This window comes from Cyanistes caeruleus, chromosome 10, assembly GCF_971803275.1.
Source record: "Cyanistes caeruleus chromosome 10, bCyaCae1.hap1.1, whole genome shotgun sequence".
NCBI classification, from domain to species: Eukaryota; Metazoa; Chordata; class Aves; order Passeriformes; family Paridae; genus Cyanistes; species Cyanistes caeruleus.
In genome coordinates this window covers 10,242,375-10,258,809 of record NC_141710.1, presented here as the reverse complement: position 1 = coordinate 10,258,809, position 16,435 = coordinate 10,242,375, and the positions used below count along the sequence as shown (strand labels likewise).

Genomic DNA, 16,435 nt, shown 5'->3' with positions numbered 1-16,435 from the left:
GTTGCAATAACTGTGCTTTGGATGAATTTCAGCTCTTGTAGGTATTATAGTTCTTACTGGTTCTATTTCCATTTTGAAAAGTATTTAGTGTTTATCTCAGAATTCAGAATTAATGTTACAATGGCACCTTTATAATGGTACAGCATGAATCCTGTCTTAAGTGTCTGTTGGAGCACTCTCCACTGAAGGGTGACTGCAGGTTTTTGAGGAAGCAATAATGATGCTAAAGTTTCCCTTTGCAGCAGTAAACTGAATCAGATGTGTTAATGAAACTTTCTTTTCATAGGGATAGGAGGAGGGGGTGGAAGGTACTTACTGTCATTTTCTTAACTGTATATTGACATTGTTACCATGTGTGTTGAAGAATTGTTCCCTCCTGGCTTAGTTCCCAGTGATGCCATAGGATTTACTTTGAATGGGAGCAATTTGGAAGTGGTATTGTGAGGCACACAATAAGATCTTTTCTGGACATGGAGCAGTTGATTGTTCCTTTCAGTTGTGAGCAATGTTTCACTGTGTTGGTATTAGAGTAATGGAAGTGGGCCCATGTACTAGAAGTTTTTTTATCAGTGCTGCAGAAATTATTTTTTATTAGTGGCATTAAATGACAGTGGTGCTTGTCTTTTTGCGTATTGTTAGTCTTAAGGAATCTTTAGGAGTAGTAGTATTTAAGTAGCATGTCACTTTAATGTAACTGCTATGCTGTTGCTCTATATGAAAGTAGGATTCTTTATAAGCAAATTTTAATGCTTTAGACTAAAATATATACATGGTCATGTGTTTTTGGAATTGAAGGCTAAATGATAAATGAGATCCCTGTTGGCTGTGTGTAGGATTAAGATATAAGCAGAAAGAGTGCTTTTGTCAGTTATATTGCTTTTGTTCTAAACAGGACTTGTTGATGGACCAGTCTTGGTGATATTAACTGGTAAGAACTTACCTGAGACCTGTAAAAAACTAAATAGGATGTTTGAGTTGGTGGGGAAGACAATTTGGAGTATTTCTGAGGAGAGAAAGTAGATGTTTTTCCACAGCTTTTTTTTCATCTGTGCTATCACTTTTTTCTTAATCTCATTTTTGACAGAAATAAAAGGATAGTTTTTGCAGACTTTGTTTGGAAGCATTTAATAGCTTACTCTCAGCTGCTGCGGAGCATGACTTAGATTAAACACTTTGTTTGTTAACTAACTTCAAAAGGTTGTTTTCTTTTTTTTTTTTTAATATGCACAGAGTAACTCTCTGAGAACAAGTTCTAGTAGGTTCTTTATTATGGTTTTGCTCAGGGCTGGCATTTTCCACCATACTGTTTATATAACACAGCAAGCTAAATGGTGGCTAGCTTGTCAACTTCTGGATGTGTGTTACTCTGAACTTGAGTGTCTGCCTATGAATTAAAATGTGCATCAGCAGACAGCTTTGCCCAGTTGAATGAAGCCTTGGAGTTGTTTATGAAACTGTCTTTAAGTTTGGGGAGGGAAGGAAAACAAAAAAAAACCCTACAAAACACAACTTGAAGGTACAGCAGCAGCTCAATCTTTTTGGAGCTGCCTGAGAGTGGAAATGGATGAACACAAGCTCATAAATACTTAGGTTATAATTTTTTGTCATTAATGGGGAACTTGGTCTCTTGAAACACTTGTTGCTGGAATGATGCTTCTTAACGAATGATACATTAATGGAAAAGACCGAAGAACCTGTAATCGTGAGTTACAAGTGAAAAGCCTTGGATTATACACAAAAGTACATGTAGCTTACAACCTTCAAATCAGCCTTCCAGCTGTGCATGTATATTTTATAGCACTTGATTGCTCTGCAAGCACTACACATTCTGAGCTTTTACAGACTATTCTAACTACCTTTGTATGTGAATTAACTTTTTTAAGGAGACGTTAAGTAAACTGTCACAATTTAAATATAAATTGGGACAATGATGCTTGCTGGTGTATGGTTAAAATTTTTACCTTAATCCTGTAATCAAATTCTCAGTGTTCTTGTATAAACCTGAGAGGGGAGTTCATGTCACGTTCCTGTTGACTGACCTGCTACTGCATGCACACTTGCTATTGTATTGTGGACCTTCTCTTTGCAATACATACAAGGTGAATGATTAAACTCAGAATGAGAGGTGAGAGTGTAAGTAGGTGTTCTAAAATAAAATGTAAAAGAAATTCTCAGCTGTAACTCTCCATTTGTGAGGTTTCTAGAGTAGTCTTTCTACTCAGAAGGCTGCTTGCACTGATAGCTTAATGGATAAAGAAAGCAGAGCAAATGCTAATAATTTGCATGTATTCATGATCCCTAAGATATGGCCGTAGCTTTAACAGTTCACACAAACTGGACATCAGTATGAAAGTGTACTTGTAAAACTTGTAAGAATCAGAAGGGTTTAAATGTGAAAGGGGAGGAGCTGGAAGCAAGTAGCAATTTTTCAGTGCATGTTTTACATCTATTGTTTTAGCAGTATTTTAGTTGAAAACATTATTGAATCAATTATTATGTTTTGTGAGTATCTAAAGCAAAACAAAAATCTTTACAGGAAAGTAACCTTTTAAAATATACTTGAAAATAAATGAACCCTGATCAGCTTAGCTTACATAAAATTTGAGTTTCCTGCCAAATGTAAATTATGTAATAATGTCTGTTACTCCCATAATAAAAACATTTCACAGGGAAAATTAAATTTCACGCCTTAATCTTTTGTTGGGAAAAAGAAAACCCAAACACTCAAGATTAGGTGAAACATTGCCAATTTTACCTTGATGGAGCTTGCTATTGTGACCTCAAGATCTAATGGTTTTATTTCACTTGCTCTTAATAGTAAACAAAGTTTCTTATAGTATGATAAATAAAAATTAATTACTGGAGTAGGGAGAAGATGCTGTTAATTTAATCTTTTCAGACCGACATGGACTTAGATGGGGCACAGAAAGTGTTGAATATGTACTGTCTGTGTGTTCATCTGAGTAACTGCCTAAATGAGAATAAGTCAGAAGAAAGCAGGAGGAGGAAAGTTACCAAGAAAAATAGTTGTAATACTGAAGTATTACTGTTTTGACTCTGAATTAGCATTTGGTTATCATCTGGATGGTTAGCCTTGGTACTTGTTTTCTACTGAGATTCAAGTTTGTGTTGAAATCCTGAAGAGGATAGGGAAGCTTTCTGGTCAGTAGTGCAATTAGCTCTGCCTTTGCTACTAGACTTCTGGCATTCCATTGGGAAAAAGCTGTTTTAAAGTTTGTGGAACTCTTACCACTTCCACTTGGTCTATTTCCCTGAACTTCGTGATGTTTGGGGGTTATGGGTCAGAGCAGGACACTTAAATTGGAAGTCCACATTCCTTACCATCCTCCATGGATTTTTGCAGAGCTCAACTCGAAAGCTATCTAGGCCTGGGTTAATAGCATATGACCATGTAATCAGCAGTTCTTTAACTTTGAAACATTACATCTTTCAGCATTAATACTAGACTAATTTGAGGTTTTTCAAATGTTGGTGGTTCTTGGGGCTTCTGTATAGGTAGGATATGTGCAGTAGAGTATTCCCTGTGCCAGCTGAGTCAAAAGTGCATTTTATCTAGGGAAGTGCAAGTGAGATGTCCTTTGCCTTAGCAATTATTTATACTGTCCTGTTTTAAATGCTGATGAGCACTATTCTGAGTCTTGTAGATGGTAATTCTGTGTGGGTTTCAAAGTAAATGTGGAAAATATGAAGATGTAGCTTAAGTCTTAAATTTTATCAGTATAGTATTATCTTTGTCCTTCAGTTAGAGCTCATACAATAAACGATTTTTTTCATGCGGCTGGAAGCTGCTTAGAAGATGTCCTACAGCTTATCTGCGTGAAACTTGTTCCTGTCTCTGACATCACAAGTTTCCTGTCTCATTTGACTACCTTCACTGGTAGTGTGCATTTCTTCATTCCTCTTACTTCAGCTGTTACCAAACAGCTCTCAGTCCTTTGAACTGAATCTTGCCGCCAGAAAATAACTGGTAGGGTTGAGCTTTCCTACCAAGTGGAACTGGCTGCATTCCCATTCTTAACATTTGATTTTTTCTTTTTGAACTGAAGAGCAAAGATGTAAATAATCATAACTGTATAAAGACTTAATGCCTGGAATCTGAAGGTAGATGAGTATATATCTATTTTTAAGAAGAGATCTTTGACAGATGCTCTAGTCTTGTGCTTTACTGTGCTAGCTTAATGCTTAAGTGAATAATTCAGTAATCTTGCACACCAGAAAGATCTGAACTTATCTGCAAAATTCAGATGGAAGATGTTTTATTCATTTAAAATGACTAAATAATTGTGTGCTTTGCAAAACAGTTACACTGGTAGTGATTTGTAATTGCATCAGGTGATTCTTTTGAAATGCTACTTTAATATTAGAAGCTGATATGGAGAAATTTGTAGCTGTAAATTAATATGTGTAAATGCTCCAAAAATAAACAATATTCCACCTACAGGTCTGTATCTGTATCTTGGAATCCTGATAGCTTTCTGTTTTGACTTTCTGCTGACAGGTCACATTTAGGGCAGGCAAAACATAAGGCACATAGCCCTCCTGAGAGTAGAAAATCTATTTCAAAGACACCCAAAGTGCAGTCTAATACTACTTCTGAGCAGTCCAAGGGACACTTTTCTAAAAGGTAATTGTGCTTCATATTCATATGTTAACCAGTGTTATCTGCACTTCAAAAATTTGTATAATTGAATTATACAGAGTTCTAATAAAACGTATGACTAATGGATATTTAACTAATCTAGGTATTGCATTCACTGGATATATTTCAGTGTTTCCAATTCTGTTTGCTTTTTTTCTAATTCACCAACTAAGAGCATTCCATCAGTGATGGGGAGGAAATTATTTCTGCATAACTAGTCCTGGAATACTTGCAAGGTGTTTCTCCCCTTCTTCTGCTTCATGTTGGGGGAAGATTGCCCAAGTAGTTTAGAGCAATGTCCAATATTAATTGAAATGTGCAATAATCTGAAGTAGGCCTGTGTTCATGGTATTCATCTTTGTATTGCCTGTCTGCTCTTCATATGTTTCTGCTTATATACACACTGGAACAGTTTTCTATCACATAAAAGAATTTTGCCATTTTTGTATTTGATTCGCTACATCAATTTAAAGATTGATGAGAAACTATCCATTCCTTAAGAGCCTTTCTTGAACTAGAATCCAGTTATGACTAGTTATGCATTACTGAACACTCCTTACTCTCTTGTGGAACTTGTATTCTCAAACATTCAGTTAATAGCTTCATGGCTTGATTTTTGTGTTTGTTTTTAATCAGTTTGACATATAGATAGCTATGTGTATATATATATATAAGTAAATATATGTAACTAATAATAGTTAAATAGTTTTAACTATTCAAGTTAAACTTCCTTTTTAAAAAAGCGGTGTATTGTGCTTTTATTTTGCAAACTACTTAGGTTTTATGCTAGCAAATACATACGAAATGACGGTTCGCGTAGAAGCATGTGGGGGTTTTTGTTTGCTTCAATGTAAACTTAAGTGATTCTTACATGCAGTGTCCTTTGTTATTAAAGAATGATGATATTTATCATGCAAAATTCTTACAACTGTGAGGCTTCTTGAGTTCAACTCTAATGCTGTTCCTGCTTACTTCTACAGAGGCTGTAGTTCATCTGCTGTTTTAATACCACAACAAGAAGATCCAGAGAGAGTCAATACTTCAGAAAAGCAAAAAACGGGGCAAGTGCCTAAGAAAGACAATTCTCGAGGAGTTAAACGCAGTGCTAGTCCAGATTACAGGAGGACCAATTCTCCTAGCTCTGCTAAAAAACCCAAAGCACTTCAACACACTGAAACTTCCCCAGAAACTAACAAGCCACATACTAAATCTAAGAGAAGACACTCAGACCAAGAGCAGCCCAAGTCTACACAATTGCCATCAACAAGCAAGGCTCACACCAGAAAGGGTGGAGCTGCTGGTAGCTCCCGAAGTCAGAAAAGGAAAAGGACAGAGAATCTGTCTTGTATAAAGAGTGGGTCATCAGTTGAATCAACTGGCACTGAAGAAAAGTCAGCAAAAGTCTCCAAGCTGGCTTCAAAATCGGTGACCTCAGCCAAAGCTGGGTGTAGCACCATCACCGATTCTTCTTCTTCAGCTTCCACCTCCTCCTCCTCTTCTGCTGTTGCCTCTGCTTCTTCTACTGTTCCTCAGGGTGCCAGAGTGAAACAGGGAAAGGACCAGAGTAAGGCTAGACGTTCCCGTTCTGCATCCAGCCCCAGTCCAAGAAGGAGTAGCAGGGACAAAGAACCAAGTAAAACAGGTGGCTCTTCAAAATTTGACTGGGCTGCTCGATTCAGCCCAAAAGTCAGTCTCCCTAAAACAAAACTGTCTCTACCAGGCTCCTCCAAGTCGGAGACATCAAAACCTGGACCTTCAGGACTACAGGCTAAGCTAGCAAGTAAGTTGTTCTTTTCTGGAAGAATAAACACATGTTTTAAAATCAAATCTTCTAAACAAATAGTTGTGTTTTTTCAAGCTGCTTGTGATATTCCTAGAAAAATTAACTTGTAGTATGTTCTGCTGAGCTAAGTAAAGCTGTGACTGAAACTGTCTAGAGCTAAAGGAGATGATTGAAGTTCAGACAGTGTTCTCTAAATTTAAATTGCTTCTGTGTCTAACAAATAGATGTTAAAAATAAAATATGTGCAAAATAATTGGATGTTGTGATGGGGGCATATATGTTATCAAACACTCTTGATTATATTCCTTTTGTCAGATTTTTAATCCCCCTCATTTTCTTAAGTCTTCTGTTCTGAAGTGAGAATGATAAATGATGGAAAGCAAATAGACCACATGTGATTTCTTCTTTCAAACTTACTTTCTTGATTCTCCCTTATTGTGAGAATCTAAGGTTTTAACAGCTGTAGTTCTTGTAAACCTGATATGCATAATGCTGGGGATATTAGTCACTTTATCTTCTAAGTTGTTCTTAAAAAGTGTGGCTTCTTTCTGGTTCTGAGTTTGAATAGCTGCTACTGTTCCTGAACATGATCACTGAAAAACGTAGGCCATTTCCAAGCCAAGCACCTGCTTGCTAGTATGCAGATATGCTTGTAGCTCTGTTGTCTTGGACAATTTTTTTTAAAAAAATGTGTTTTGCTGCCTTTGTATACTGAATAATTTATTTATTGCATGTATTCTCTAAAACTTGATGTAAGTGGTTGAATTCCTAAGCTTGCTTTCAGTTGTTCTATTACTTTAGGCATGATCACAAGTAGCTTGTCCCAGCTGGGACACATCAATAGCTAATACTAATGCTGGAAGTAGGTGAAATAATCAAAAGCAACTGGGTGTCTTCCTGTATAATCAGTGTAGGTCAATTAAATTTAACAGGTGTGTTTTAGCTAATGTGCATGACTGGAGTATTGATTCTGGAATGACCTAACCTAACAGATGAAGAATGGCATTTGGGAGGGAGACAGGAGTTATTTGCTTTACAGCAAAGTTTTTTTCCTACCTGCTCTGTGATTCAAGGCTACCAGGTGATGAATTCCAGAATCAGAACTCTGAATTTGCACAGGGTGGAAGGAGAGGGAAGTGAATAGAAGTCAGGGAACAATGGGAATGACCAACAATTTCTGAGATAAGTCAGGCTACAGGCAAGGAAAAAAGGCAACAGGAAAGAGAGAATTTACCTCCAACAAGTGAACAAGAAGATGAAGGCGGAGAGGAATCCATGTGATAAGTTACAAAACTTCTTGAAGGAATGAGAAGGGGAAAGGTGGAATAGCACAATGTAAAGGGTTGTGTACCTTGAAAATGAGCACTGAGAATATGAGCCTAAGCTGTTACTGCAAAAACTGAACTGAGAAAGATACTTTGACTTGACTTTCAAGTCATAGAAGAGCTAAAGGTCTTTTGCTAGAAGATACTCAAATATATGTGACGAAAGCAAGTTAGTAGGGATTGTAGGTATGTGTATCAAATGTCACTGCCAAGGGCACAAAGCATGGTGAGAGTTATTTGTACAGGTGATAGAGAACCAAGTTATTTTCTGTAGAAGACATTTCAGTTTGAGGGAGAGGAAAAGTACTAACAGGTGATATCAGGAAGTCTAAAATGTCTGATGCCTTTTTTCTTTACCATGCATTACAGCAAAACTTATTCCAGTAGATATCATTGATCACCAAATATTACTGTAAGAGCCCAACCTAGAGCGGAAGTCTTAAACTAAGATATTTTTCAGTCTCAGCCTTTCAAATAGTGCTGTCTGATAACAGGTTGAGATAACCTTGGAATCAATAGTAACTACTGTTAGTTTAGTCCTTTTTAAAAGAGAAAGCTTTTGTGACATAGACTTTCAAACTATTTGGACAAATTTGAGGTATTTTAACAAAACACACATTTTGCATAATGCTGAGAAGTGTCATGAAAATAAGAAGATAATAAACCACAAGGTAGGTTTTTGAGAAAGAATGGGTGAGTTCAGATTCGTTTTGTGTAGCAAACCAGCAGCCTTAGAGGATAAGGGAGCAGAAGAAATGTCTAACACAAATATTTACACCCTGGGGCTTTCTAAAGTAGAAAGGCAAAGAGTGAGCTAGATGAAATTGAGCTGTATTCCATTCTACCTGGAAACAAGTCCTTAGAAGTCATAGTAATTCTGTGTAGAAACTAAAAGCTTAAACTTGGTAAGCTTTTATAGATGTATGTATTGTGAAACACGTTTGGAGAAGTCTGAGATAGGGCTTATAGAATTAGTAGGAGATAACAAAAAAATAAACTGCATAAACTTCAGGAAAAGGATAGGTGGAAGTGGTTCTAGGAAAATAAGTGGGGGGAGAAGGGGATATTATTTAGGCTAACATAAAATCATACAATGGTTTGGTTGAAAGGAATCTTAAGGATCATCTCATTCCAGACCCCCTGCCACAGGCAGGCCACCTTCCACTACACCAGGTTCTCAAAACCCTATCTGGTCAGTCATGTCTATATAAATGCAATGCTGTTGCCTTCTGGAGATGGTGCAGTTCAAGGAGTACAAAATCATTGTTAGGGGTTGTGATCTTCGAACGAAAAATAAGAGCAATTCATCTTACTTAGTCTACTGAAGAGAAGAATGAGGAGAAACATGGTTGCCATCTTTGCATAAATTTTTCACATGCTGGAGGAGAATACCCTGAAGTTTCTTGTCCAGTCCTCCTGGATAGCTGAAGAGGTATTAAATCCAGGCCAGATGACTTTCAGAGTGTTAACTCTACACAGTGGTCTCTGTCACAGAGCAGTGACATCACTGAAGAACAACTAAAGAATATGTTCGAAGAATAAAAACAGGCAAGACTAAAGTTCTTCACATCTCTTTGCCATCATTTTTTCTCGGGGCAAAGGGGGAAGAGAGGAAGAAAGCAAGTTTTTTATTTTGCTCTCGTGACTTGACTATTTTCACATCCCTTTCAGGCGATATCTGTTGTAGGGGCTTTTTAAATGTTGCAAATCAGGTCATGTTACGGATTATATAACATATAAAATTAAGCTTAATTATGTTTCCATTATTGGGGAAATCTTTGCTGTCCTGTGTGTATTGTCTTGTGGCCCCTAAGTAGGAAGAAGCTGGGACAGTGCTAAGAGTGGGGTAACTTAGGATAGCTGTTCCTCCCTGGGAAGTCTCTACCTAGTTCTTGGAGATTTGAGCGGTTAGGGGGATTAGTGGTGTATGCACTGAAAAGCCACATGAGCATAAAGATGGAGTATAAATGGTATATAACTCCTTGGCTTTGAGGGATTTAGCAGAGGTGAGGGAGAAAAGAGTCAGAAAATAGCTCTGAATTAGTTTATTTGGGATTGTGGGTACAGTGGTGGCTTGGGTAATGGTAGTTAGAGTCTTGGAATTGTGGATTTGGGATTGAGGCAGTAAGATGGTTAGCTTGGAGATACTTGGTTTGATTGTGGTGACAGGCTTTGTGGGGCTTTATTAAGAGGAAGGGATGTCTGGGTTGGTACTGAGGGAGGGTAATAGTGGAATATTGAAATGACAAGAGGCTGTCTTCTTGCCTTCCCCTGCTACAGCTCTTTTTAGCCTATCTCAATTAGTGAGAAGATCAGCCTTGCACGGGAGCAAACCTGAAGTCTAAAATTCCAGTCCTAACAAGAAAATCACTCTTGATTGCCTTTCTGAACTGCAGATGAAGGGCTTTCTAGGTTATGAACTGTGAAAGTTTGTCTTTGTTTTGGCTTGGGTAATACATTCAGGCATAATAAGTGATTGCAGTACAGCTGCATTCAGAACTTTACTTTTGCACAACAAAATCTTCCTTGAAAAAATGCTGACAAGTAAACACACTTAAATGTGAAGTTAAGATTTTTAGTTTTGTTTGTTAAGCTGTGCTATTTCAGGTTTAGCCTGTTTGAATGTTATTTTCCTTCTGACTCATAAACATGAGTGCTTGGCATGCAAAATAGGATGATGTCAGGGCATAAGCAATGTATGTCTGCCACAAGAAAGCCTGTGCTTCTGCTTTAATTCTGAGTTTACTTCTGAAGTTTTTGCAGGTGCTAAATATAAGATGCTTAAGCCTGATTTTTTTTGAGGGGTTTGGATTAGAGATCATTTTGGTAAATTTGACACCCACAGATCTGTGGGCCCTGAAGGGATGCACCTACAAGTATTGAGGGAGCTGGCAGATTTTTACTGCTAAGCCACTCATCCTTGAAAGGTCATGGAGAACAGCAGATGAGCCTGAGGAAAGTTAGTGTCACTTCAGAAAGGGCAAGGAAGAGAACCTAGGGAACTATAGGCTGATCAGCTTCATCTCCATCCCTGGAAAGATGATGGAAGAACTCATCCTGCACTGTCATCTCTAAGCATGTGAAGTAAAAAAAGATCATCAGTAAGTAGTCAACATGGATTCACCGAGGGGAGGTAATGCTTGACTAGTCTGATAGTCTGCTGTGGTGGAATGGCTGGCTGAGTAGATAAGGAGAGAGCAGTGGATGTTGTCTGCTTTGACTTGAGCAAGGGTTGTGACTGTCTTCTGTAGCATCCTTATAGCTCAGGAAGTGTGGGTGAAGTGAATCACAATGGACTGGGTTGAGAACTGACTGATTGGCTGAGTTCAGAGGTTGTAATCAGCAATGCAGTGTCCAGTTGGAGGCCTGTAGCTGGTAGTGTTGTCCAGCAGACAATATTGGGTTCAGTCCTGTTCTTCTGGTTCATCAATGACCTGGATTAGGGGGCAGAGTGTACCCTCAGCAAGTCTGATGATACAGAAGTGAGAGGTGTGGCTGATAGACCAGACCAGAGGTTCTGCTGCCGTTCAGTTAAACCTGGAGGAGCTGCAGAGTTGGGTGGAGTGGAACCTAATGTAGTTCAAAGACAAGTGCAGGGTGTTGCACCTGAAGAGGAATAACTTCACACACCAGTGCAGGTTAGGAGCTGACCTGCTGGAAAGCATCTCTGTGGAGAAGGACCTGGGGGCTCTGGTGGAGAACAGATGGTGCATGAGCCAGCAGTGAGCCCTTGTGGCTAAGAAGGCAAACAAAATCCTGGGTTGCGTTAGGAAGAGTACTGCTAAAAGATCAATGGAGTTGATCCTGCTCCTCTACTTTGCCTTGGTGAGGCCTCACCTGGGGTGCTGTGTCCAGTTCTGGTCTCCCCAGTTCAGGGAAGACAAGGAACTAAAAAGATCCGGTGGAGGTCGATGAGGGGTCTCATGAGGAAGGGCTGAGACATCTGTGCCTGTTGAGCCTGGAGAAAAGATGAGTTACCAATGCCTACAAATACTTCAGGGGTGGTTGTCAAGAGATTAGGGCCAGGCTTCTTTCAGTGGTGCCCAGCACCAGGACAAGCAGCAGAGGATACAAACTGAATACAGATAGCTCCACTGAATAAGAGGAAAAACCTCTTTGAGAGTGACAGAGCAGTAGAACAGGCTGCCCAGAGAGACGGTGGAGTCTGCTTTTCGGGAGATACTCAAAATATGCCTGGACATGACCAGTGAACCTGCTGTAGCACTGGGGTTGGATGATCTCTGGAGGTCGATTCAGCCCCAACCTTTCTGTGAGTCTGTATTGCTCTATGTATTACAGAAATAGTGCTGAATAAACAACTTCTGGAGATGAACACCAAGCCAGTTCCTCTGAGAGCCTTTGCTGTCTGTCTCTGACAGTGTGACTGGTGCTTTCCTCTATCAGGCATACACAGGGTGTCTTTAATCTCATTTTCCTGAACACTGACTGTGCTCTATTTACTGGTGAATGCGTGCCACTTTCAGCCTCCTGTAACTCCTAAAGACACAGGACTAACCTTCAATTTGGAGGCTGTGCTGGCCAGCTCAAATTTTAATGACATTGTGAGTGAAAGGAAGAAGGCTCAGTCTGAAGAAATCAGCAGTTCTGAAGTTAAGGTATTGGGAAGATGTGAAGGATTTGCAAAAGATGCAGGTGGTAAGATTGACTTAAAGTTGATTAAGAAGGCTTCTTAAGGGCAGAGTGGCATTGAACTGCAGGAAGGGAACATGCTGTGAGAAGACTTTCTTCACTTTCTCTTTTAGCCTTTAAAGTTAATAGAGGGAGGTGGAAGCTCAATTGTGTTCTTTTAGGTGCTCAGGGACAGAAAAGTAAAGATTTGGGAAAAGAAACATGTAGAAAGATCTGACAAGTATAACTTTATTGAGCAGCAGGAGAAAATGTGCTCAGCTCTTCCGGGTGCTCAGGGTGTGATGTGTTCTGCAGCTCACCCACCAAGCAGTAACTGGGTAACTGCATTCTCTACAACCCTCTGAGTTAATTCAGTTTAAAGAGAAAGTGGCTAATTTAATGCCACTTATGGAAAAGGATATTCCATTTTACTGCATCTTTGCCCTACTGCTCAATGGTGTCTGTGCTCACCTGACCCTCAAGCAAGCTTAGCTCACTAAATGGGCAGAATGCTAAAACAAAGTGAGTGTCAGGTGTGTACTTTGTACATCTTGGGATTGATTTGGGAAAAACAGGAGATGGGTGGGCCATACTTTTAAACAACAGTAAGCTGTTAAGCTGGCTCTGCTGCTTTGTGAAACTCCTGCCCTTAGCAGAAGTCCTGTTTTGACATGAGCTAAGTTAGTCTTCACTTAAAGTGGATGTGTGGTGTCTCATCGATAGCCCATTACAAAGCTAATACGAAGTTACCTAATTTAGGTTAGACTATTTGAAAATGACTACCCACAGATTTGAAATAGTAAATGGTGTGCTGACATAAAGGATGAAAATGTGCCTTTTTTTCCCAGTGAACTCTACTGTATGAAGATGATTAATTTATTCTTCTAATGTAAAGCAAAAGTGCATTTCACTTAGAATTTTGCCACAGTGTTACAAGTACTGAGTAACCTAGTTTTCCATATGTGTTATAGATGAGAAAGTGTATTTCTGAATTCAGTGGGGCAAATACATTTTATCTGTGGAGCTAAACAGTGCTATACCTAGTGCCAGTTGAAGAATGCATTTTCTAGTGTAAAATACAACCAGCTCTGAGGGAAATTTTGATGTATCCCAAGTACTTCTGAGTACTTGGGAGGTGTAGCTACAGCATGGGACCCTGTTGCAGTCATTTCAAATGAGTTTTGTCTTGTGTCTCTACCTTACAACGTTTTTCTTCTGCCACACCTGTGCCCCCCAACTATTGCATATAGTGTATGTAAGTAAGGTTTGAGTCATTGTGCTGTGGTAACTTCAGCTTACAGTTTTGCTTTCAAAGCAAGTGTAGTAAAAATGCCACTACTTTTTGAATATTCAGAAAAGTTACGTATGTTCTACATGTAGAGATCATGTGGAAATTCAAGTGACTGGCCTGCTTCAGTTCAGTGCTTGGTGGCTTTTGAATACAGAATATTGTTGTATTCCTAAGGTTGCCGAATGTCTGGAGTTGCTAAGCCAAGTGTGTGGTAAATGCATGAATATCAGGTTAACCTTGATCTGCATAGACCTTAACTGCATTCAGCATTGTGTTTCTGGGTCAGTTATGCTGTGGTGTTTGAAAAGACACACTCTTGGCCAGATCAGTACTAGTTTTATAAATCACTTTTCCTTTTCTGTTAAATATTCAGTCAGAGGCAGCATAGTTATCATTTCATCCCTAGGTACTACAAGTCTGCATTCCTGGAATGTTTTCAGATTAAGGAAATAGGAGCTAGTTTCATAACTTTTGAACTTAAATGCATTGCATGTTTAGGTATGTTTTATTTCTGCTTTGTTGCCAGAAGAGGGAGCAGTCATCTAATGTTTCAAAAATGTTTACATCCGTTCTAGTAATAATATGTCTGAATTCAGTATTATGATGTTCTCTTCCATTGTATTCATTTATTGTGGAGATACGTCAATGGGATTATTGTGATGTCAAACTGGGCCTGATAAAAAATATTTTTGCCCTAAATTATCAGTTTTGTGCTTTGGAAGCTGCCATTGGATATTTCACCTGATTGTAAGCTTCCTGAGAATCATCTGAGACTGTTGTATTGCATGGGGTTTTTGTGTGTTTAACCTGGTTCTGTGGTGGGATGTTACCAACACAATGGCTTTGTCACCTAGAGCAAATTGTTATCAATTGGGTTGGTTTTCAAAAGTGCAAATACTTGTAAATCAAACACTGGAACTACTTTTCCAAAGCAGTCAGACTGGCTTTATGACAGTAAGAGGAGCTGAAGGGCTGTAGTTGAAATAGGAGCACAAATAATACATGGGATAGATCTCAGCACTGGCAGTGCTTGACTCCTGGAGGAGAGCATGGTTCTGAATGAAGACAGCTATTTTAAAGCCTTATTAATGTGAATAAAACTGACTAAAATTTGAGATTGCAACCACCATTGCCTTCCCTCTCAAAATGTGGTTTCTTTTGTCTAAGGCTAAAACATCTTCTTTTCATTGTTTGAACATCGAAGTTATATGTTTGTATCCCGTAATGTGATACCTGTTTAACATAAGAAAGATGATCTATAGCTGTAATACATAGTTCAGTAAAAAGATGCCTACATAAAAACTTGGAGTTTAGTATTACTTAACTCAGTGAGTAAATGTCCGAACCTTTTTTACTGGTAGAGCAGTTTGGTGTAAGGTGACTAAAATTGGTGTGGGCTTATTGTGGTTCTTATGTAGAAGCTGTTCTTCTGTGTGGAGGTTTCCTGTACACAAAAGTTCAATTTCTTTGTAGAGCTGACATGTATTTAAAGGCTGATTTACTCTCAATTCTTTACATGTTGCATAGGTCTAAGAAAATCTACAAAGAAGCGCAGTGAATCACCACCTGCTGAGCTCCCCAGTTTACGGCGGAGCACACGGCAAAAGACCACGGGCTCCTGTGCTAGCACCAGGTAAAACTTAGGGAAATAAAACTTTATTATTACAGTGAGTTGGTATTGGTGTCATTTTTATGCATTAAAATTGGCCTTGTCTGTTTCTGTCTTGGCTGTTGTAAAAGTAGCTATAGCTTTTCAGGCCTGCTGGATTACTCTGTACACTGGTGCCATGGATAGTACATAGAATTTGGCACCATCAGACTTCCATTAAGTCCCTCATTTGTGCATATGGAGGAAGAGAGCCAAAGCAATCCTGTCCTTTGAAAGGTGTTTAAGGAGACAGACAGTAGTGATGAACTACTGTCCATTATGAATAGTGAAATAGATAATTGTTTTGGAAAATAAGACTATGTGGTACCACAAAGGAGTCAGTTTTAATAGGGTGCACTGTTTAGCTGACTCAGCTTGTCAGCAGTTTGATATGAACTGCATCTAAGTACTTATTGTACTTCCTGATGCAGAGGAGAAGTAGTCCCGAATTAGTAATTTTAAACAGCTGGTAGATTAAATGGAAGGGGAGAGTTAATGTATCCTGTGATGCAATAAACTTCTGTAGTTGCATATATTGTGGGACTAGATGTAGGGAGCCTTAACAAGCTTTATTTTTGTTCTCATGCCTAGACTGTTTAGTACTTCTAGCACATCCTCTTTTCCCTCTTCCACACCATTAGAAAACCTCTTCTGAGGTCTTGATTTTGTTGTCAAGTGTGTATTTGAATTTGACTGTTTATTTTGAAGGCCTGTGTATTTGTAGTGATGAAGGCTGTAGTGTTTAAAACTCCAAATCTAAATAGGCTCATCCTCTCAAACTTGTTCTGACACTGAAAACCAAGTTGAATGTCAAGAGTCCTCTTCTTGCTTTCAGTAGTTCAGAACTTCCTCTGAAGATGATTACTTGATCATTTGCCTTCTCAAATATGTGTGTAATTTATGACTAACAGTCGCTTCAATCTTGCTTATTTTTGTTTTTATGTTTTAATGGACTGCCTGATCTTAAAATATATAATATAAGGACCTGTCTGTAATGCCCTAGTGTAAATAAATCACTGCCTTGGTGCAGGGCAGGTAGTGTACAGAAGTGTTGGATAATTTTTTGATGATTGAGACTTCTACTAATTCCTTGTTTGTG

General features: G+C 38.7%; 1 protein-coding gene across 50 annotated transcripts in view; it reads left to right on the top strand.

The window, feature by feature from the left end:
* TRIP12 (thyroid hormone receptor interactor 12) overlaps positions 1–16,435 on the top strand; it is an 80,070-nt gene that overhangs the window by 31,374 nt on the left and 32,261 nt on the right. For 20 of the 50 annotated variants that reach the window (XM_086844916.1, XM_086844911.1, XM_086844917.1 and 17 more), the window contains 3 exons: positions 4,520–4,645; positions 5,641–6,440; positions 15,216–15,321. In XM_086844916.1, the coding sequence (XP_086701042.1) occupies positions 4,520–4,645; positions 5,641–6,440; positions 15,216–15,321 (1,032 nt within the window). The remainder of the gene's footprint in view (positions 1–4,519; positions 4,646–5,640; positions 6,441–15,215; positions 15,322–16,435) is intronic. The other 30 variants (XM_086844940.1, XM_086844937.1, XM_086844957.1 and 27 more) reach the window with 3 other exon arrangements.